The sequence below is a fragment of the Vidua macroura genome, chromosome 3, assembly GCF_024509145.1.
Source record: "Vidua macroura isolate BioBank_ID:100142 chromosome 3, ASM2450914v1, whole genome shotgun sequence".
Classification (NCBI taxonomy): Eukaryota; Metazoa; Chordata; class Aves; order Passeriformes; family Viduidae; genus Vidua; species Vidua macroura.
Window position 1 is genome coordinate 46,513,997 of NC_071573.1, and position 22,971 is coordinate 46,536,967.

At 36.7% G+C, this 22,971-nt stretch overlaps 1 protein-coding gene across 1 annotated transcript in view; it reads left to right on the forward strand.

Annotated features, from left to right (window-relative positions):
- The window catches only part of RYR2 (ryanodine receptor 2), a 386,286-nt gene that overhangs the window by 203,467 nt on the left and 159,848 nt on the right, over nt 1-22,971 (forward strand). The window contains exons 18-24 of the mRNA XM_053974163.1: nt 5,376-5,494; nt 5,885-6,018; nt 9,613-9,854; nt 13,109-13,301; nt 15,093-15,309; nt 15,533-15,637; nt 21,140-21,243. Of these exons, the coding sequence (XP_053830138.1) occupies nt 5,376-5,494; nt 5,885-6,018; nt 9,613-9,854; nt 13,109-13,301; nt 15,093-15,309; nt 15,533-15,637; nt 21,140-21,243 (1,114 nt within the window). The remainder of the gene's footprint in view (nt 1-5,375; nt 5,495-5,884; nt 6,019-9,612; nt 9,855-13,108; nt 13,302-15,092; nt 15,310-15,532; nt 15,638-21,139; nt 21,244-22,971) is intronic.

The window sequence follows — 22,971 nt, forward strand, 5'->3', positions numbered from 1 at the left end:
TCTGTAACTTATTCCCATCATCTTCTTGGTTTAGTGTCATATGTTATTCCATGAACTGGAAGGAACATAATGATTGATTAAAGAGTTGTCCTCAGGAACTGAAATTGCATTCCCCATGCAATTGTTTCCCTTCCTCAGTTGTGTGTCTGCCACAGATTGATGTGTGTGATTGGTGTGCTCAGGAGCCTTGAAATATTAGGGCCAGGAAGGAAGTATGCCCCCCATTGCAAAAGTTATTTGTTTTATATTAGACTGGTAAGCATTTGAAAAAAAAAGTCATGGACATAGGACAGCCTTTTACAGTGACATTAATAAATGAGAAATACCCTGCTATTGCTGAATATTCCATGTAGTTCCAGGAGTTGTCTCAGTACAGGTCACCATTTGGCATATATTAATAAATGTCTTACCTTGGTTTTATCAATGGATGAGCAGCAGCCATGAGATCATGTGTGTCCTATAGTAAATGAGGTGTTTGTGTTCCCCTCAGCTTTGTCATTAAACATTCATGGGCATTTTGTTTATTTGCCATAAATCTGTTCCTGAGATGAACTGACTGACGACATGGGAAGATATTGTCAAATTTCAGTGGCAGGAGTGTTCTCCCTCTCAGAGCTAAGTGTAAACTGGCATGACATTCACTAGCTGATTGACAAGATCTGTGATGGTTGATTGCACTTGTAAAGAGCAGTTACACACTGATGCTTCTCCTCTTGCAGGTTTTTCCTTTTGTCAACTCTTGGGGCAAGCAGAGAGTTTAAAAGTCAGTTATTCTTGGGGCTGAGACTGGTACAGAGACTTTGAAGCTTTTGCCCATGTAAGCCCCTCCAGACAGCAATGTTTTATGGAAGTACTTTTGCAGAGTTTTGTTTCATATTTTAGTTGCAGATCTATGGCCTTAGGGCAGGGGACCTGTTTTATTACAGGATTACTTCCTACTCCTGGCATGTACCTGATCTTTTTCAGCCTGGTATGTTTATGCTCTGAATGCTTGAGCAGCTCAAAAGATGAGGCAACTTTAGCTCTCAGCTGATGGCTGCTTAGAGCACGGGTGTCTAGTTAGAGGTTTGCAGATCATCCTGTCATTGCAGCTGGTACACTAGAGTTGGTGATCCTAACTAAATAGATGTCATAATTGAACATAATGTGTGTTGGTTTATGTTATTGTTTGGGGAACCTGCTCTGCAGATGCTGTGATTTCCTTGCTCTATTGAGCATTTGAGTAACTGAATTTAAACTGAAACAAACATTTGAAAAATGTCAAAATCATAAATTAAATTATTTTTCTGCTATGCTCCACCTTTGGTGTGACAGCATTTTTTTAAGGAGAAGGATCTCACAATTATGCATTTGCCTGGGATTTGATTGCAACTTGCTTAATTTCAATGTATATCACAATATACAATGGTGAAACTATTCCCTAAAAGACCATCTTTTACATATGAAACTCTCAGGGTAAGGGCTTTCAGAAATAATGCAAAACTTTTTGCTCAGCTTTTGGAGGTTCAAGATGAAATTTCTTATGACAGCTCTAAAAGTGCTATGTTACATGGTTTCTATTATGTACATACATATTTTTAATTTTTAATCTCAAACCACAAAGATTTCAGAATTAAAAACGTAATTGTTTATGATAGTATAGTAAGCTATGAGATGCATTCTGTAAACTGCAGAGTATTCTGACACTAGTTGCTCTGGGTAGTGAACCTCCTGACATGCTGCAAGTACTCTGAATGTACTAATATTTACAGTACTCATTTGTTCTGTGTTTTCTGCTAGGAACTAGGCCACTTGAACTCCATCCCCATGTGTATTGGTAACATAACTTCCATGTTGCCTCCAAATCTGATTTTATAATAAAGACTTTTTCTAGTTTTGAGGGAGTCAGTTATAAAAGATGCTAATATTAGGCTGTGCTTTTGTTATCTTGAGAGGCACAGTAGGTTTAGCTTTTAGTATGTAAAAATAATTTTCTGATTTTTTGTGGGATGCTTGCTTGCCAGATTTTAAGCTTTATTTGGCTTGACAGGCTGAGAATATTCACTGTTTTAATTTCCAGCAGTAGACCTTCAATAGGGAAAAATACTGACTTATATTAAACCTTTAAACTAAGAATACTTGGATACCTATATTCACATAACATGATTTTTTTTTCCTAAAGTAAAGTATTTATGAGGAAGACCATAACCACGTTCTGTTAATCACACCAAAATGAAGTTCATCTTGAAAATTAAAATTGTCAGCTACCTCTCCTGCATGTGTTTTCTTGAGAATATTGCAATAAAGATTTGGTGCTACCAACTATTATCTATAAAATCCCTGTTTTCACTTTTTTCTTTTCTTGGAATTAAAAGTGTTATGAAAACAGAACACAGCCATTAAATATATAAACAGCAACTATGAATTGATTGTACAAATTAGATCAGAAATTGATTCATTTCCCAAGCTTCACTGAACCAAAAGAAGGAAAATTACTATCTGTTCAAGTGGAATTATGTCTGAGAGTAGACCATGTTAGAAGTGCAGTATCACAGACCTGCAATACAAATGCTTCAGCTGTCTCTTCAATCCATAAATTAAGATTAGATTAGTCTTTCACTCTGAAATATATTCCAGATGGGATTAACTAGCCTTACTATAATTTTAAAGGCATTAAAACATAGATGAAAAAATGGAATACAGCAAGTTAGTAATCTAATGTTGAGAATACATTCAGTGCAGGAGTCTCTGTTTGCACCCTGCAGTTGAGCTGCTGGCTGAGCTCTGGGTGAGATGAGAAGCCTTGGACTGCTGACTTTTAGCATAGCAAAGTAACCTGTAGCCCAGGCAGCTGACACTCAGAGACATGGCAGGAGTCAAGGACCCCCAGATTTCTGTATGCTTAGACTGTAAGGGTATAAAAGTCCAGGAGCCCACAGACTCACAGACTGTTTTGAGTTGAAAGGTGCCAAAAAGGATCACTGTGTCCAACTCTCAAATAAATGGTCTGTACAGGGATTGAATTTGGTATTATTAGCACCATCCTCTAACTAGCAGAGATAATCTGAAGTTCCCGTCTTGGGGATCTGTCCTTGGTAGCACCCAGCTTGAGTCGTTATTTTGTTAGTCATTGTACCACAATCAAATTATTTTAAGGACTGGGACATCTGAGACTCTGCTATGAGAAACTTGGAGTAGAGCCGGCAAGGAAACCTGGTCTGACTGTGCAAGTGTGTAGCTCTAAAGGGGCCATGATCCAAACTCAGGTGGTGCAAGAGCGAATGGTTGGACAGGGAAGTTTCTCTAACATGATTATCCTCCAAGTAAAGGTTTTTGGAACCAGATAAAAACAGGTTTTAATGATTTTTTAAGGATTTTTTTAAGTGCGTGCATTTTATTCTAGTATTCTACAGAATGACATTAGAGGAGTCAACATACTGTCTTGAGTATACATGCTTCCTTTAATGTATTAGTCATTAAGAAAATTTTCACTTTCCTTACTATGAACTCTGCATATCATACTGTTTAATTGTATTAGATTCAAACACTTACTGCTTTACTGCCTTGAGCAACTCCAGTGAAATTGGAACAAATCTGATTGTCTTTAATATAAATAATCTAAAAGTGAATCAGTCCAAACAGACACAGTATACTCATATACAATTTTTTTCTCAAACACAGGGACCAAAACATATTTGGTAATTAGCAGTCAGATGCTATAGTAATTCAAGAAGGTGCTGGGGCAGCTGGATCTAATTGATAACATGCATTTATTACTGAATGCTTACATCTTCAAAGGGTTTTTAATTCTGTTACTGAAAATGTTAAGTCTACAAAATGAACCCTGTGCACTATTTTAAGAGAAAGGGTTATGGCTCTACCTACAGAAAATTCTAAGGATATGGTTGCCACACTTATGTGGTGTCATTTTTATGTCATTTTTATGACACTTATGTGGTGTCATTTAATACTGGATTACTATTTATATTGATAAAGTGTGTTTCTATATTGATAAAGTGTGTTTCAGTGCTACAATGAGTGGTGGCAAATGTCCAGTTACCATGTTTTGAATGTAATGATTTTTGTGCATTCCCAGATCACTGTGGCACACAAAATTGTTAATCTTGTTGTAGATTACAAGGATCCTTTTGATTAAGGATCCTTTTGTAACACTTTTTTAACCTGCCTAGGTTTACCATGATCAGTGACCCCTGACCTCATCCAGTTGGTAGGCTGAGTAGATTATGCTACTGCTATGTTGCTACAGAGCATCTGCTCTTTTAGCTGGCTCTCATGACTCTTAGGTTTTTATCCTTTTTAACAATACTGTTACTGTTAGTATTCATAGAATCATAGAATGGTGGAATAATGGAAGTGCACATCTATTGCAACACAGACCATACGGCTGCCAAATTCAGGTTTAGTATGTTCTTTTATTTATAGTTAAGGCTTCTTGTGCTTAAACCTTCAGGGCTATAGAATCACTTTGGGAGTTCACCCCTAGCTCTTTATCTACCTGCATTTTCTGTTTATATATGCATGATTCTACAAATATATTAATCAACACACTTTGAAACCTGTTTACTGGATTAATCAAATGATCACTTATCTGTTGTCTTTCACCTTTTCTACATTTCAGTCCTTGAGTAACCCCTACTCTTTATTAGTGATGGCAGCCTATGTCCCTCAGACCTCTGGAAAAAACATTAAATAATATGGGGATAAATGGTGATGGTGCTGTAGGTTATCTGTAGTAGCTGGTGTTCTCTTCCTCACTAGGATCAAAGAAGGGCCAGAGTACTCTCACTGAGACAGAATCATCAGACAAAAACACTATTTTTCCCACATCAAGGGAGTTTGCAGTGCTACAGTTTCTGTGAATGGAAAGAGTACATGGCAAAGAGCAGAAGACTCATGCTATGGACTTTGCTTTTCAAGGATTAAGCTGGGTGTTTGGAGATGTGGCTTGAATAAAGGGCTGAAGACAGAATCATGAGAGCTGTACATTGCTTATAGGAATTGCATATCTCTAGGTTGAAGGCTGCTTCTCAGCTTTCCTTCAGCCCCTTTGATTTTTCTCATTGTGGCCACAACTGTAGCAACAGGTAACGATGAACTACATGTGCAATACTTGCCTTTCCCAAAGACAGAAGATCCCAAAGCAGGTGTTGATTTGGTCCAGTACACATGGGAGTTTGTTTTATTTCCCCATTGCAGAGAAATGTTTTAAGGCTAATGATTCTTCATGGCAATAACTGCTGCTTTACTGGGTTTGTTTGTCAAATACAATGATTTTTGAAACTATTTCGTGTTCATGAGCAACAGATTGCAAACTATTATGTACAGTTATGACATTATATGCACATTGGTGAAATAATTCCTTTTTTTTCCCCCAGGAATTCTAGAGGTTTTACATTGTGTGTTGGTAGAAAGCCCAGAAGCTCTAAACATTATTAAGGAAGGACATATTAAATCAATCATCTGTCTTTTGGACAAGCATGGAAGAAATCATAAGGTAGGTAAAGACTAAACAAGTATATTTAGATGGACAAAGCAAGCTCGTTCTTCTGTGTGGAAGTTAATTTCAAATACTTTAATGCTGTTTCGATAATGAGGAATGAAACTTATCCTAAAATGTGTATGAGCAGTTTGAAGAAGCAAAGCGAAATATTACCTTATTTTTGGCAAAAACATTGATACATAACAATTTGTGAGGGAAGTGGGAAGAATATTTTACTGTTAGGAGAAGTTCTGAATTGTTCTAAAATAAAACCACTGTGTTGGATTAATTACATACCATGACATGTCTTCCAGTAACAAGGCATAGAGCATTACATTGCGTGAAGTAATTAACCATGACAATGACAAAGTATTTAAGATTAAAAAAATCACTTTTTTTTTCCAGGTTTTGGATGTTTTGTGTTCTCTCTGTGTTTGTCATGGAGTAGCTGTGCGGTCTAATCAACATCTAATCTGTGATAATCTCCTGCCAGGAAGAGATCTGCTCTTACAGACACGCCTTGTCAACCATGTGAGCAGGTACAAAGAAAAAGAAAAAAAATCTCTATCTATGAATAAAGAGAAAAAACCCAACTTGTGCTTAAAAGAAATAGTCACTACAGAAAATCTCTTTTACTTCCAAACTTTTGTTATGATATTTTATTTTTACTAGGATTTTAAATTCCCTTTGCTGTAGTGATTCAATTTGAAACATGGGTCAGAGTGAGCTGTCACAAGCTATATCTGCCCTAAACTGTTTTAAGTCTGCAAAGCTGTTGTCTCTTCTAAAGATTATGGTCTAGATCTAGATGTGGATTCAAAGTATTGTCAACTGATGTCCTGTGATTGCATTTATGATCTTATGAGGATTTCCTAATCACCTTTGGTCAAAATTAAGAATTTAGTGTCAAGCACCTTCATCAGTGCCTAGAATATTTAGAGAGTGCCTTCACCCTTCCATTTGCTGACAGAGTTTTAGAATCTACCTTCAAGCAGACATTAATAACAAGATGAAGCTAGTACCATCTTAAATTGGTAAAGTATAATTTACAAATATTATTAAGTAAATTATTTTCCTGAGTTTTATTAATGCTGAGGCCAAATAATGTGGCCTTGTGTGAAGATCTGTGGGATCTTCTGTCTCAAACTTGTTTATTTTTAAAAGTCTCAATCTTTGCTTGAGAATGAAAATTGAAACACAGAATCAGTACTTATAATTCAGAATTCATAGGATTTACTGGATGCTGAAAACCATTAAAAACCCACACTGTATATTATAAGGAGGCTACTTAAAGCTAAAGGATCTGGGGAACTGATTGACTCTCTTGACATTGGTGGGGCCACACCTGGAATACTGTGTTCAATTTTGAGCCCCTCACTACAAGGAGGACTGTGAGGTGCTGAAGCATGTCCAGAGAACAGCCATGGAGCTTAGGAAGGATCTGGAGCACAAGTCTTATGAAGAATATCTGAGGAAACTTGTTTACTCTGGAGAAGAGTAGGCTCAGGAGACACTTTACCACTCTCTATAACTCCCTGAAAGGAGGCTGTAGCCAGTTGGTGGTTGGCTTCTTCTCTCAAGCAAGCAGTGACAGGGCAAGAGGACATAACTCCAAGCTGAACCAGGAGAGGTTCTGATTGGATGTGAGGAAGAATTTTTTCATGGAAGGGATGGTTAAGCATTGGAACAGGCTGCCCAGGGAAGTGGTGGAGTTGTCACACCTGATAGTGTTCAAGAAATGACAGGACATAGCACTTGTGCTGTGGTTTAGTTGTCATGAAGATATTTGATCAAAGGTTGGACTTGATGATCATGGAGGCTTTTTCCAACCCCATTGATTCTGCAATTTGTGATTGAGCTTCCAGCATGACTTTGGATCTTATACAAGGAACAGAGACTTGTCTTTCCCAAATAAGGTGGTAGAAAAAGCAAATTAGTTGTTCCATATTTTTGCTTTGCATTAGAAAGGTGTGAATGAGAGGATTCTTATTCTTGCAATTATAAGGAAAAAATACTTTCTTCAAGAGTCAGTAAGACCAAGGAATCACTGAAGAAATTTAGTGTTAGACAAAGTCATGTGTACCTTGATCCAAAAATATTTGACAAAAGAACTTTCTGAGGTATTACTGGAACTTTCTATGATATTGCTTTTTAACATACTTTTTCATTGAAAATTCTATTCACAAACCTCTTTTGAACAAGAGGAATTTGGCTGATAAGGTTGATTAAATTGTGAAGTCTGGGCAAAAGCATACTTTTGTGCTACTCTGTTCAGGCTAAAAAGATTCAATTGGTGATCTTGCTAATAATTTACAAATAATATAAATTTTCTGGAAGATAGATTTATCAAACATTTGGTTTTAAGTACATTAAATTTTTGATTTGGAACAATGTGAATAGTATCTATACTTAAACATTTGGCAAAAGACAACCCATATGCTTCTAGAAGTGTATTGGTCTTACCTGATAAAACTTGTTATTTTATAAGCAACTTGTTATTTTATAAGTCAGTGCTTTTACACTGACTTGTATTTAACCATCCATACCAGCCCTTCTTCCTCCCTCTGCATTCCCTCTACCAGAAGGCACACTGGGACTAGCTTAGAGCTACATTTTTGTTGATTAGTCAGCATGAATGGAGAACGAAAATATTTATACAAGTAATAACCCAATATAATGGAGGAATGTGAAGACGACATACACTCAGTCTAGAAGTTTAAAAGATTTTTTGCAATATGGGTAACCAACCATTGAAAAAATCTAGCTAGTATTGATTTTGGATGCTTCTGTGCTCTGTGGTTTTAATTCAAGAATTAGTGACATACAAATGACTGCTTGGAGACAGATTTTTTTTGGTATGAGAGTCTATATTCAATATTATCCCCAAAATCAGATTAGAAAAGCATAGGCTTTTTTCCTTTTTTGTCCTCCTTCATGACCTTTAGATATGACTATACACATAGCTCTTTAGCTAGATATTGAATAAGTACAGTAGTAGCTTGCTTTCTTTAAGTAGTCTTGTGAAGTACTGTAAAGCCAGTAGCAGTAGGAGCATCACACTGATATTAAGGATTTCTACAGCCACTGCAAATTACTGAGTTATACAGGACTTGGAACAAAGAAGGAAGAGGTACAAGAGAATTTTGAAATAGAATGACTCTTCACTTTTGTATCTTTTTAAAATGTTATTCTCTTGAATGGATACTCAGTGTTACAGAATACAGTTTGCTATGTAAAATTAAGCCTGCAAAGTGTACTTACTACACTTGTGTTGATAACTGGTGAATAGCTGTAATTTTTTTTTGCAGGATTTAACATCTACTAATTGTTCAAATACATAAACCAATTACTATGGGCATCTGAGTGAGGATACTGTTTCAGTTACTGAAGTACATATTTTTTTCACTTAAAATGTATAGACCCTTTTCCACCAGAATAAATGAATGAATAAATAACTAAATATACTGCCTTCTGGGAGCTAATGTCTCAGATGTTGCCTAGAGGGTGCCTCAACTTGTCCAGAGCGCAGATTGCTATCCATTGTTACTCTTCTCATGGGGGCATAAATGGCACAACAAGCTGAAATCTGGGTAGAATCAAGAAGGGAATATACAGATTTGGGAGTGCAAGTGAAAAGTATTGGAGCTGAAGCTACCTCTTTTTTCCATTTTTCCAGTTAGAGGAACAGCCAGGGGTTAGGTGCAGCCAGGGGTCACATGGAAAAGCCAAAGGGTAATGGGTACAAGTATCTCCTGGGGAAATTCTGATTGGAGAAAAGAGTAACATTTTTCAGAATGAGAAGAATAATTCATTGGAATAATCTTGCTGGGGAAACGGTGGATTACCCAACATTGGACGTATAAGATTCAGCAGGATAGTGTGCTGGGCCATCTTGTCCTGACTGTATGCTGGGCCATCTTGTCCTGACTGTGCTTTTATCAAGAGAGGTTGCACCAGATGATCCTTGTGGTCTTTTCCAGTCTGGTAATCTGTGTGTTTCCATGAAGTAAAATTACTTCCGTTGTTTTAATCACACAAAACTAGCTTGAAATTTGAGTCAATGAAAAGTATGCACAGTTCATCTTGTCCTTGAGATAAGATTTTAATAACTACTTTTATTCTTTCTATTTAAGCATGCGACCCAACATCTTCTTGGGGATTAGTGAAGGCTCGGCTCAATACAGAAAATGGTACTATGAACTTATGGTGGACCATCTAGAGCCCTTTGTGACTGCAGAATCAACTCACCTACGAGTGGGCTGGGCTTCAACAGAAGGCTACTCACCCTACCCAGGGGGAGGAGCAGAATGGGGAGGAAATGGTGTTGGTGATGACCTATATTCCTATGGCTTTGATGGTCTACATCTGTGGTCAGGTATTCTCTTGGGTATTTTGTGGTTGTTGATTATTTTTGTTTAAACATTATAATTGTGTTTGCAATCCCAGTGAATTTGGTTTCAACAGCAGCAAAGTGAATCATTTATTTCAGCTGACACTTGGAACATACAGAAACAGTACCCTATATCAGAATATGATTTAAACTGACAATGTCCATTGAAAAAAATTGGTTTGTATGAAGTAATGCAGGTAGACTAATAATTTACATTTCAGCCTGGGATTCTGGGGGATGGGTAGATAGGAGGACTGTGTGTTCATAGTAACTATGAAAATTTTATTTAAAACTTTAAAGCTGCAAAAATTGAAGTACTACAGCCATCTGGATTTGTAATTCCTTTGTGATAGTGTAAGAACAGTTTGAGAGATTTAAGTAACAGGGCTCTTCATTTTTGATTTATGGTTTGTTTTATTTTCCAAGCCAGATTTTTATTATGAGTCTTTAGAAGTTCAGAGATACTTTAGGGGTGAAGAAGATTTTTAAATGTTCTTTGCCATATATTTAAAACAAGATTTTTTTTTTATGTAGTGCTGTTTTATTTGCCTACATTAAGACTGATTACTGCAAAACTTGCAGAATCATGTTCCTAGCTTGCATATGATGTATTTGCTCAGGTATTAATCTTTAAAATGTTCTTGGCTTACTTTGGATCTAATTGTTAATAGTAATTTATGCATGAAGATTCTAGTGTTAGAGAAAGCTGAACTCAGTATCTAAAGCATTTTTATTTATTCTTGATTCCACAAATACTTTATTCTCTCTTCAGACTGGATTAGCTCAGTAAAATCAGAATAATGATAGCTTGTTCTCTTTTTTCTTAATCTTTTTCACAAGTTTTGACTTTCGTGAAAAGATTCCCAGATATCACTTAGAATATGTAGTCCTACAGTTGGACAGTCCTGAACTTCTTGAAAGGAGATTTTACTGTGATTTCACCTTGCTGAGAAGATTTTTTTTTGTTTTGATTTTTGAGAGATTATTGGGTAGTGGTGAACTAGAGAACAGCCTGGAAACTGGGAAAGGCTCCTTGGATTGGCACTTCTTTCCACTAAAAAGTTATGAGCAGGTTTTCTAAAAAACCTTAGAAGACAAGAGAGATAATATAGTGAGTCAGCTGCATCATCCAAAGTTTTTGCAGTTTTGAGGCATTGTAGGTTGATACTTGGAAAATAATATAGTTTTACATTTCAAAAGAACTTTCCAATCAAAATAGCAATGGATTTTATTAATAAATAATAGCATATCAACTGGAGTGGCATCTTAGGAAAGAAGCTGCTACTTGGCCTCTCGTATGTATGAAAATTACTTTGGAACAATGATGCATATTTGATGGTATCATTACAAGTGTCGTGACTGAGTTTGACAGAAAAAGAATTATTACAGAAGAACCTGAAAATAATGAGCTAACCAACATAGCTTTTGTACTTAAGGTCACTTTTAGGGAGGAAACAAAGGATTACTGAAAATCAAAATTATTTTTCTACCCACTGCAAACTTTTCCGTCAGAAATGTAACAACAGAAAAAATGAACAGTTGTTTGTGGTTCTCAAGTCCTGCCAAAAAAAAAAAAAATAGGTCAGACCACAAATGTATCTGCAAATTTTTTATCTGTTATGGATGTGGATAGATTTGAAAAGATTTGTGTCTTCTTTCTTTGCTGATAATATCGTGTAACACTTACATACCTCTCAAACATGGAAGAACTTTAATTGTTGCATATTGAAAATCATGGTCTTTTTTGCATCCACAATCCCAGGTTACATCATAACCTTCTTACCATTAAACATTTACTGTATTAATGAATAACAAAAATAATTTCTGCCCCCAAGTTTCTGTTCTGGACCAAGCCTGTATGAGAATCACATATAATTTACATTTGGTTCTTCAGTCCTGAAATGACCAATTGTGGAGAAGTGGAACTCATAGGTCCTTAAAGCCTAGGGCCAGAAAAGGCATTTAGATAATTTGATCTACTGTATATTCATCAATGACCAATACATATTTCTGTTAGCAGTCAGCCTTGCATTGATCTCCATAACCTATATTTGCCAAAATTTTAGTGTCTAAAAGGCATGTGGGCTCAAGTAGTATTCTTTAAGTGGATGAAATATCCACTCTTCATTAGTAGCTTTTTTAGTGTTTTGTTATCCCTGCTATTAAATAATTGTCCCTTTCTGTGATTTGTTTTATACTAACTCTCAGCTGTGATATTTTCATCTGGCAGTATTACAAAGTCATTTTTCATATATAGAGTTTTGAAAGTGTTGGTATTTTATTTTTCCTCAGGGGTTGGGGAGATATGTGCACGAAAATTCACTTGTAGAAAAATTACTGAGATTTCATTATTTTTGCTTCTGATAAAACCATATGCCTTCAGCTTCTTCCTGGAAATGTAGTGCTAGTTAAGTCCTTCATGTTTACAAAAGTTGGACGCCCTAGTTAAAAAGTTAGTGCTCTGTTCTTAGTATGCATCATGGAGTATCTCTTGCAGACAGTGTGTAAGTTATTTTTGGAAAACATATGTAGACTTGTATTCAAAGAGCTTCCATTTTTTTTCAAAAATTTTGTACTGTAGATGGCAGTAAATTTCAGACACAATCATTTTCTATTTCTGAATTATATAGCTTGTTTCTCTTGGGAAGCAGGTGTGCTTGTGTAAACTTGATGTAAGATAGAATAATCCTCTAGAATTTATAAAAATGGATTAAAATATATAACTGAATATATGTGCCTTCAAAATGCATCTCTCTATATTGCTGAAAAATGCTGGTTTGCAGTCTAATGATGAAACTGAATAGTATAATCTCATACAAGTTTGGAAAAATACCTAATTTTCCATAAATAATTCAAAGTGAGATATTTTTCTTTGTCTAAATAATGAAGCATTATTTAGAAAAGTATTCTAGGTTTCATATTAGGTACTAATGGCTGTAATGTAAGGAATAAAATATAGTTTTATTGGTTTTGAATGTTTATATGGTTATCAGTAATTATTCTCACATTAAATGTAATTGAGTTTTATTATTTATAATTGAAATAGCTGCGTTGATATGACTGTATGCTGCTATTCACTATATTGCAAGCTTAAAATCAGGTCTTGGATGTCATAGGTTAGACATTCGTGTATTAATGTGTTTGTGCTCTAAAGTGATATTTTTCTCTTTTTTAGGCTGCTGTGAAAACCAGTGTGGTTTTCATAAGTTTCACTAAATGTGCCTCTGTTACTTCCATAGGTTGTGTAGCACGAACAGTAAATTCTCCCAACCAACATCTATTAAGAACTGATGATGTTATTAGCTGCTGTTTGGACCTGAGTGCCCCCAGCATCTCTTTCCGAATAAATGGTCAGCCAGTTCAAGGAATGTTTGAAAACTTCAACATAGATGGCCTCTTCTTCCCAGTTGTCAGCTTCTCTGCAGGAATAAAGTTAGCATCTCATGGAGTTGTTTGGTTTTTTGTTTTGTTTTTTTTTGGTTGTTTTTTTTGTTTTGGTTTGGTTTTTTGTTTGTTTGTTTGTTTTTCAAGTCTTCTGGGTAATTTTTTTTTCTGTATAGATGAATATGCTGAATATTTCCCTGGCTGTCTGCTTTCATTTCTCTTTCTGACATCTGTTTTTTTTTGGCAAAGTTCCAGTTCTTGGGTAGTGAGAGCTACAAAGAAGTCCTGAAGACACAGTGCATCTGTTGCTTTTCAGCACACCAGTGTGTTCTGGTGGTTTGCAGACATATATTACAAACAGCTTCTTAATAATTTCTTTGCTGAGACATTGCTACACATTCACTCCAGGGCAGCATTTTGCATCAGCCTTTGATATTAAAAATATATTTTCCCTAATTCACCTGTTATGAGGTAGTAACTATTATTAAAAGAGGTATTATCTGCACTTACCTTAAGAAATAGTGGTCGTGCATGAGTTAAAATGAATTCAATCTGTATTCTGGTTGCTGTATTGTTTTTTTTACAAAATTTCAAGTCACACTTGAGGTGCCAAACAATTTGCTTCCATGTATTGAGCAATTTGAGACTATAATATTAAAGAGGTTGTGTGGTGTTCCAGTGGGGAGACCAACGTTATCAGGACTGGCAAAGGTGAAGGATGAGAGCTTATTTCTGTTGGAGGCAGAGCAATGTTCTCTGAGGGATGATTCAAAGAATACCACAGAACCTAAAAGCTATCACACAGAGCACACACCCATCCTTTACTCCAGATGCAGAATACACTCCTTTAGACTTTGCTTTTGATGGTACAGGAGAGAAAATGTAGTAAAATCATAGATCTGCATACTACAAAATGCAAAACTATAAACTTGCATGCTTTATTTCTGTTATTAGAGATACTATTGACTGATATTTTTTATGTACTGCATGCAGTTTTTGAATGTGTACTGGTATAGCATTAACAAAAATCTTGTAAGATACTCAGTAAACAGAAAAGATACAAAATTCTTCTGGTTTAAGGCTAGTCTTTTGGGTGTTTCTTGACTCCTTCTGGATGGCAGTGTTCTAGGAAGATTTTTCAGTATTATGCCATGGCTATGTCATGTTGATATTATGTCATTGTTACACCATTATTACCTCATTGATTGAATTTTTCAGTAATAAAAAGCCATGACATATTTACCATTTTGTCATGAATAAAAGAGTGGTTTCCCCTGAGTTTCTATTATTATGACAAGTAAAAGTTTTAAGGAAGGTAATTTAGGAGTTTTTGTATTGTATCCTAAAGATTTGGTGTTTTGTGAGAGAAAAGAAAGAACCACAGTGTTTTAGGTTCATTTCTCAAATAAGATTGAATGGAGACCTCCTCAATGGAAAGAGTTCTGAAATGCTTGATTGATTACTCTGGGTTTTAATCTCTGCCTTTGGAGACTCAAAAGGCTGCTGCTTACTTTATAGGTGTACTGAGTAAACTGATTATTCTCTCTCTCAAAGATTATTGGTCTTGTGATTTAAAATGCCTCCAGTGAAGTAAAATTAACTAGAAAAAAGAATACTTTTTCTGTGTTTTTTCATGTTTATGATGTCCTACATCATAAACCAGCAGCAGTTAGAGAAAGTTGAACTGTAAACAATGAAAAGAAACTGCAACATTTACATTTTTCCCTCCTTTTTTTTTTTTTTTCCTTTTTCCACATTTAATATTCTTTAGGCTTATAGATTGGTTAGGCTTTCCACCAGAGGTGTCTTGGTTATCTAAAGCAATTCTGATGTTTACAGGGTTCGTTTCTTGCTTGGAGGTCGCCATGGAGAGTTCAAGTTCCTTCCTCCACCTGGATATGCTCCATGTTTTGAAGCTGTCCTACCAAAAGAGAAGCTGAAAGTGGAGAACAGCCGAGAGTACAAACAAGATCGTAGCTACACAAGAGACCTACTGGGTCCTACTGTCTCTCTGTCACAAGCAGCTTTCACTCCAGTTCCTGTAGATACTAGCCAGGTATGGCAATGGGAAGACTGCACTTTCCTTTTTAAACTCACACATATCACATGCCTGTTTTACTTCATTTGGTTGAATTTGCACCTTGTCCCAAACTTGTTTTTTTCCTTGGGATTTAGTGAGATCCGGTTTGTAAAAAGTTTGCCTGTTATGAAAATTTGGATGGTGTGTCGAGCAACTTATTTGTAATAGCCTCTTCCTTTCTTATCTCATCTCTCTTTAGATTGTTTTGCCTCCCCACCTGGAAAGAATTAGAGAAAAATTAGCAGAGAACATCCATGAACTTTGGGTTATGAATAAGATTGAACTTGGCTGGCAGTATGGACCAGTATGTACCTTCCAACCTAATTTTCTGTTAATTGCATTGTATGATTAAGTACATTGGTTTCAATGTACTAATGGGACTGCATTTTTCATCATTCCCCCCAAAATTAGTAAGGTTTTATACACCTTCCTACCAAAAGCATGTGGAAACCAACAGCACTTGGGCATTTCTGAACAAAAATTCTGGTATTAAAGCTATTTGATGCTGAAATTTTCAGTTTTGTTCTTGGAGCAAGATGTTCAACTGACTGGTGGAACTAGCCAATGAAAACATTATTCTTGGTTCTCTTTACATGTGCTGACTGACATTACTCTTTTAAAGTCCCAAATAAGTATTGCCTATAGGAAATTCCATTAAATCTGATTTTTGCTTTCCTTTTCTCCACTTCTTCAGTCTCATGTCTCTATTAGGTGCTTTACGTAACTATTTTCTTATCTCTTTCCTACTTTCCATGGAGTATGAAAAAATATTCTTTTAAAATTTAATCAGTAAAAAATTATCATGTTATTATGCTTGTTATTTGTTTCCCAAATGCTACTTTATGAAGAAATATTGCTGTGAAGAGCATATAGAAACATGTACTAGATATAAGTGCAAAAACATGTATGTATTCTATTTTTGTTACTAAAAAGATTTTGGGCTTCTGAGGAGTTCAGGTTACAGATTAAGGTAACTGGGCATAAATATTTTTTTGGTTTAGCATACAGCAGTACTTAAAAATATATGATTAACAGAGAATATCTCTAGGTTTTGTTGTCGTTTATTTCCCCACCAAATCAAACACAAAACCTCAGTTAAATTAACATGTCAAAACATTTTAATTGTGGTGTAATCATACCAGCTGTGCCGCAACCTGCAGGAACTCTTAGTGTACCATTACATATTGAGAATCTAATTGTACAGTTGAACAGTATTTAAACCATATATGATAAGTACCAAGTGATAAAGTTAGTTATGTTCAAAATGAAAATAGGTGTTAAATTTTTTAAATTACCTTGCTTTAATGCATTGTGGTAGGATGCACTCTCTTTGGGATCCTGATAGAGTATACGCTGATCATTTTTTGGAGGTTGATTTCTTAATCATACTGGTTCCTCACAAATGATTTTATCAGTTTCTCAGAATACCCAGAGTTGGAAGGCACCTACAAGGATCATTAAGTCCAACTCCTGACCCTTCACAGCACCATTCCCAAGTGACACCCGGTGTCCAGGAGTGTTGTCCAAACACTTCTTTAGGTCTCTCAGGCTTGGTGCTGTGACCACTTCCCTGAGGAGCCTGTCCCACTACCCAACCACCCTCTGGGTGAAGAACCATTTTCTGATATCCCACCTAAACCTCCCCTGACACAACTTCAGGTCATTCCTATGGGTCCTGTCACTGGCACTACAGAGATCAGTGCCTGCCCCCTGCTTCCCCTCGTGAAGAATCTGTACCTGCAATGAGGTCTCCCCTCAGTCTCCTCCAGGCTGAACAGACCAAGTGACCTGAGCTGCTCTTCAAAAGCCTTCCCCTCAAGGCCCTTCACCATCTTCATTGCCCTCCTTTGGACACTCTCTAACCATGTCATGACTTTCTCTGGGTTGTGGCACCCAAAACTGCCTCAGGCACTCGAAGTGAGGCTGCCCCAGTGCAGAGCAGAACAGGACAATCCCTTCCCTTGCCTGGCTGGTGATGCTGTGCCTGATGCCCCCCAGGCCATGGTTGGCCCTCCTGGCTGGCAGGGCACTGCTAATTCATCTCCAACTCGCCACCAACCAGGACTCCCAGGTGCCATTCCATGGCGCTGCTTCCCAGCATCTCATTCTCTGGTCTGTCTGTACATCCAGGGTTGCCCCACCCCAGGTGTAGAATCGGGCACTGATTTCCCCTGTTGAATTTCATGGGGTTGGTGATTTCCCAGTGTCATGGTTTGACACTGGTGCAATGCCAGCACCCCCATGAAAATACACCTTCCCAAATAAATGCTGTGAGATGTTATCAGGAACAGAGCAGAGCAGGCCCAAGCTTAATAACAAAGGAAAAAAACTTTATTAAACTACTACTACACAAGACACACGGACTAAATCCAGGATGAAGACCTTTTAAAACACCCCTCCTCCTCCCAGTTTCCAAAACACCCACCATGAAACATCACCCGGGATTCCTGATCAAATTACCACCCTTCAGATAATCTACTCAATCTATCAAGGGAGAGAGAAGTCTCTCTTGCACCACAGACCCCCCAGGAAACACAGTTGCCACCTCCTGTGTTTCCATGTCACACATGGCAACCGCCCAGAGAAAATCTGCCAGTGTGACACTCTCCTTTCCATGTCACAGTGCTCTCACCACCGTGCATGGACAGACTGCTCATAGGGCTCCTTTAAGGATGCTTTGCCACGGACCCAAAGATACAACAGTCCAGCTTCTCATCTTGGGACTACAGTCCCCCCCATTTTCCCCTGGGGCCAAGGGTCCAGGAACAGAGATCATCTTCTTTCTGAAGACAGAGGGCATCACCATTCCCTCCTCAGCTTTCCTCTGTTCTTGCCATTCCTATGCTGTTAGTTGCTGAAGCAGGTCTCCTTGGGTCACACTGCATCCCCCTAAAGTGCAGTCTCTATTGCAGGAGAATTTGGTTCAGTCTATGGCTAACAAAGAAAGTCCAGCCAAAAGCTACTTCATCATCTCCTCCCACCTAAATATTTCTTCTTCTAACATCTTAGGTCCCGGACTGTCTCTCTACAAATCGAGGAGGAGTAATATTTTACAAAGCCCTCATTTCCCAGAAAGGGTTAAAGGTTCAGACTCCCTGGACGGCTGAAATCTCTGCCCAGCATTCCCGTCTCCCACGCTGGGCATCATCCCCCCCCTTTCTCCTTCTCCTCTGCCCGCAAATCTCCAGGTGCCGTCAGGCTCTCTGTCACTTTCCCTCTGGTGGCGGGGGGAACAAAGGCATCTCCGCTTCTCTCCACCCTTCCATCCACAGGAGCTGGCTCGGTTCCAGACCTTCAGCCCCTCGGCCTACATGGACAAGGCCGTGTGGCTTCCCCTCCCCCACCCAGCCCATGGCTGGGCAGGGGAGAGTCTGCACTCTCTGAAGACCGGAACCAAAGAGAGAGTTCTCCTGGGAGTTCTTTCTTTCAACCCCCTGTGTTCTCAGAGGTGTGTCCATACTTTCAGTGGTCACTCCAGGTGCCAATATCCAAACCTGACCACTGATTGAAAAAAATCAATCCAATGATTGAACCTGACCCAACTTCCTGGAAAAAAATTCACTTCCATGTCAAACCACGACACCCAGGCTTCTAATTTGTCTAGGTCTCTCTGCAGGGCCTCCCTGCCCCCAGGGAGTCAACAGCTCCTCCCAGTTTTGTATTGGCTGCATTTAAGCCGCTGTTGCCAATTCTACTTATCTGAATTCCTGCACTGCAGTTACTGAGTAGTGGGAGCATGGCACAAAGATTAGCTTGCTTAGACTCACACAGGTCCTCTAATTTTGTCTTTTTAGTTCAGAGGAAGATGCATTGTATGTAGTAGCTAGTGGTGTTTTTTCAGCTTCTAAAAGTTTAAAGGCTAATAGACAGACTTTTAAAATGATCCTCCAGATTATTAAAAAATTCTGCTGTAGCATTTTATAGTCCTCCTACATACCTGCATCATCAGATCTGTACATTGTATCACCAAAGTGATACCCACTATTGCATGCCCTATTAATTCTGCATTCTATGCATGTAACAAAGTAAAATAGCAAGCTAATGTAGAAAAAATTATGGACTTCATTAATTGCCTTAATTTTAACTCTGAATATGTGTGCTATTGAAATAATCAGATGCATCTCCATATCTTTATTTTTGTTCAATGTCACTGCACAGTTAAAACCAGCCACAAAAATTAAGAATTGATGGATGAGTTCTGCCACTAATGTAATTTGTTTGCAAGGCAGTAGATTTTATTTTGTTCTCAGAAAAAAAACAGGAAACTACAAGGTAACCCACAAAATATGCTAGCTGTATGATAGAATTATCATACATTGTAGTTGTAGAACAAAAATTGTGTCACTAGGGGAAATAAATTAATTTGGATTACTGAGGAAAATACCTGACATCCAAGACTTAAATTAGCTGTACACAGATCTAAACTCAGAGACCATATTCAGTTTTTTTAATATGCAGATTACCAAAGATTTTAGGAATCTGGAAATAAACATTTTCACTGGTAGTAAAAGACATTTCTCATTTTGTTGTCTATTAAATTTTTAAATTAGTTGGACAGTTGAATTGCCTGTGTTGTCTGTCCAAAGAACATTAATCCCATCAAATCAAGATAAATAACCCCTGGAGACTGTAAAGATCTTTAAGTCCAAAACATAAATGACTGCTGTTCAATTTGAGAATTATGTGCTTGAATCAAAATGCAAAAACTCAGCAATGTTAAAGAGAAATGTGATTTTTTTCATGACATTAAATAAACTAGATTAAGTAGTAGTGTAAATATCAATTTTAAAAAATTATAACAATTGGGATTTTTAACTTCAACTGTTAGCATTCAGTTTTCCAGCAGAATTATCTGTTTGATCAAAAATCAATAAATGTTATTTTTCAATAACTTCCACTTCGCACCATTAAAGTTTAATTTAAACGGTGAACTTATGGTCCATCTAAGGTTGACATGAAAATGTTACTGTGCAGATGTTAACAATTGCATTGGGAACTTTTAGGTAATATTTTCAAACTAATGTATTTTATCAAGTGTTTGTAGATGTTGGCTGAACTCTAGCATGAGATGCTAAGTTGAGAACTATAGAATGCTTGGTTATTACAGCCTCTGAAGTTGCCTTTCTAGGTTATAGCCAGTGTTAGATTAAAACTGTGTAAAATAGAGGAGGTTAAAAATGTTTTTGATCAAATTTACAAGTTTATAAAATGTAGGATTTTGTAAATTATAGTCTGTATAGCTCTCCTATCACTGCACTAAAAATAAATTAATGTTCCACTCATATGTGCCTTCCTAACGGTCATATTCTGCTTCTATGTACTAGAAATAACTTAGAAACAAATATTTTCAGAATTAAGAGATGGGGAAGATTTCTTTTACATTGTTATTTTCTTTGGGTAAGGATTTCAGTACTATCTGTATCAACATATTTATACAAACTGGATATAGAATTTTTGAAACATGGGGCTGAAGATGAGATGGTACTTTATGGCTGTATGTTAAAGCAATATTGATTGCACTGTTCTTGAACATTGCATATTTCCTGTGAACATCTGTATAATAGCGTGTACAAACTTGCATTTATTCCACTTGAGATATGCAAATCTGAAGTTTATTTGAAAATGCAAATTCAGCCTTGCTTGAACACAGTGATCATGCTCTGAGAGTACAGAATACTTTCTGTTTCGAGGTGTTGTCCAGTTTGGGTAAATCTAACAGGATCAGTTTTAAGTAATTTGTGGATTGGACTGGTTTTAAATTTCGTTTTTGAGGCATGTTAAGCTTATTTTTTTACTTTTTTCTCAGGTTAGAGATGACAATAAAAGACAACACCCATGCTTAGTGGAGTTCTCAAAATTGCCGGAGCAGGAAAGAAATTATAACTTGCAAATGTCACTTGAAACACTGAAGTAAGTTGCTAGAACGTTTGAAATTTATAGTTAGAGTTTTGTAAGGAGATGCAGTTTCCATAATTGACGTGCGAATTAAAATTTGATGTGAAGGAGAGGGTAATAATATGCAAATGAGGGAGTGAGGTACATTAATGAATTATGTATTTGGCACTGAAAATTACTTTGATAGTCTTTTAGAATTATTGTGGTAATGATGATTGTGAAATGAAAATTCAGACAATTTTCATCTAGGAGGAAAGAAATAGATCCAAGCTTTGAAAACCATTATTTTTGCTTCTTATTTGGTTTTATTCAATTTAGTTTAATTTCTTTCAATTTTCTTTATTGATAAAACATACTTTGACACTCAATAGGTATTTAAATTAAGAACTTTGCTCCAGGACCCCTTGCTGCTGTTTCAGTGTCAGTGTGTATGATGCCACAGAACAAATAGTAGCAGGCATTTCCTCCTTTTATGGATGGGTGGTTAGATGTGTGAATGTCATGGAAGCTCTCCAGTTGGAACGCTAGAAAATTTCAGTGGGACATTAAAGGGTTTGTTGAAGTAATCTAGTTTTTTGTTTTACAAAGATACAATTCCTCACCTCAGCTTTGTCAGTCAAGGAGGTGTGAGTTCTTACTTTGCTGTGAATTAATGGAAAAATCTATTAGCGTGAGTAATTTCTCCCATATGTAGCATTGCATGTAGCCAACACGTAGAAATATATCTCAAACTGATAAATCCTTGATGGTAGATGTGGTTCTCCAGTCACCCATACTTGAAATCTATTCTTTCTCTTTTTTTTTTCCCTGTTAGAATATACTTGCTTTTTACTATTCAGAGAGATTACAAAGGATGAATGTCCCATGTGATATTACTTTTATGTGAAAAGTTGTTCTATATTATTAAAATCCTTGCCATGTAAACTGATAGTGCAATATAGTATTTATTCTCCTAAGTAAAGGACTTTATGTCCTCATAGTAGAAAGCTATGTAGAAGACTCCTTCTAAAACTTCTTGCAGATTTCTTTTCAGGCCAGCTTCTTTGCACTATATACTGATCTACCATTCCCAGAGTAAATAAGTTACTCAGTGTGAAACTTAGTACTTAGGGTCATATTTATGTAGGGTCATATTAATGACCCTAAGTCATAAATAGGGTCATATTTATGACTCTAAGTGCTAAATGGTTTCTGGAGGGATAGTTTGCCATTATTTTGAGGTAAAACATTCAGAGAGAAACTGAACTGGAAGCAAGAAAGTAAGTTCAAATTTTCTACAGGTAGATATTAGAATTAAAAGGAAAGTTTTTTGAGCATTTCCCATCAGCATAGCAATGTGCTAAGGATTCAAAATAGATTCTTCCTTTCTATTTAATGAAACTACAAAAGATGATGTCATTAACTTTTGCTACGGTTGGATCTTTTCCTAGAATACTCTATATAATATGGCTCAAACAGCAGAAAAATCATGCTCTCATAATTAAATGCACACTGCTAATGTTCCACTAAATACTGAACAAATGTAATGAGTCCTTAGATGATTACTGGTTCAGTATCCAGTGCTTTTCTAATCTAACCCTGTAAAAAATCCACAAGTTTTTATTTTATAAATATACACGTTACAGATTACTCTTTTTAAAATTAATTTTATTTCTTACTCAAGAAAGAGTCTTCCCATTAAATGGATAATATCCAAAATATAAAGCATTCAGTCCGTCTATGTCTTTTAAAATTTGTATGCTT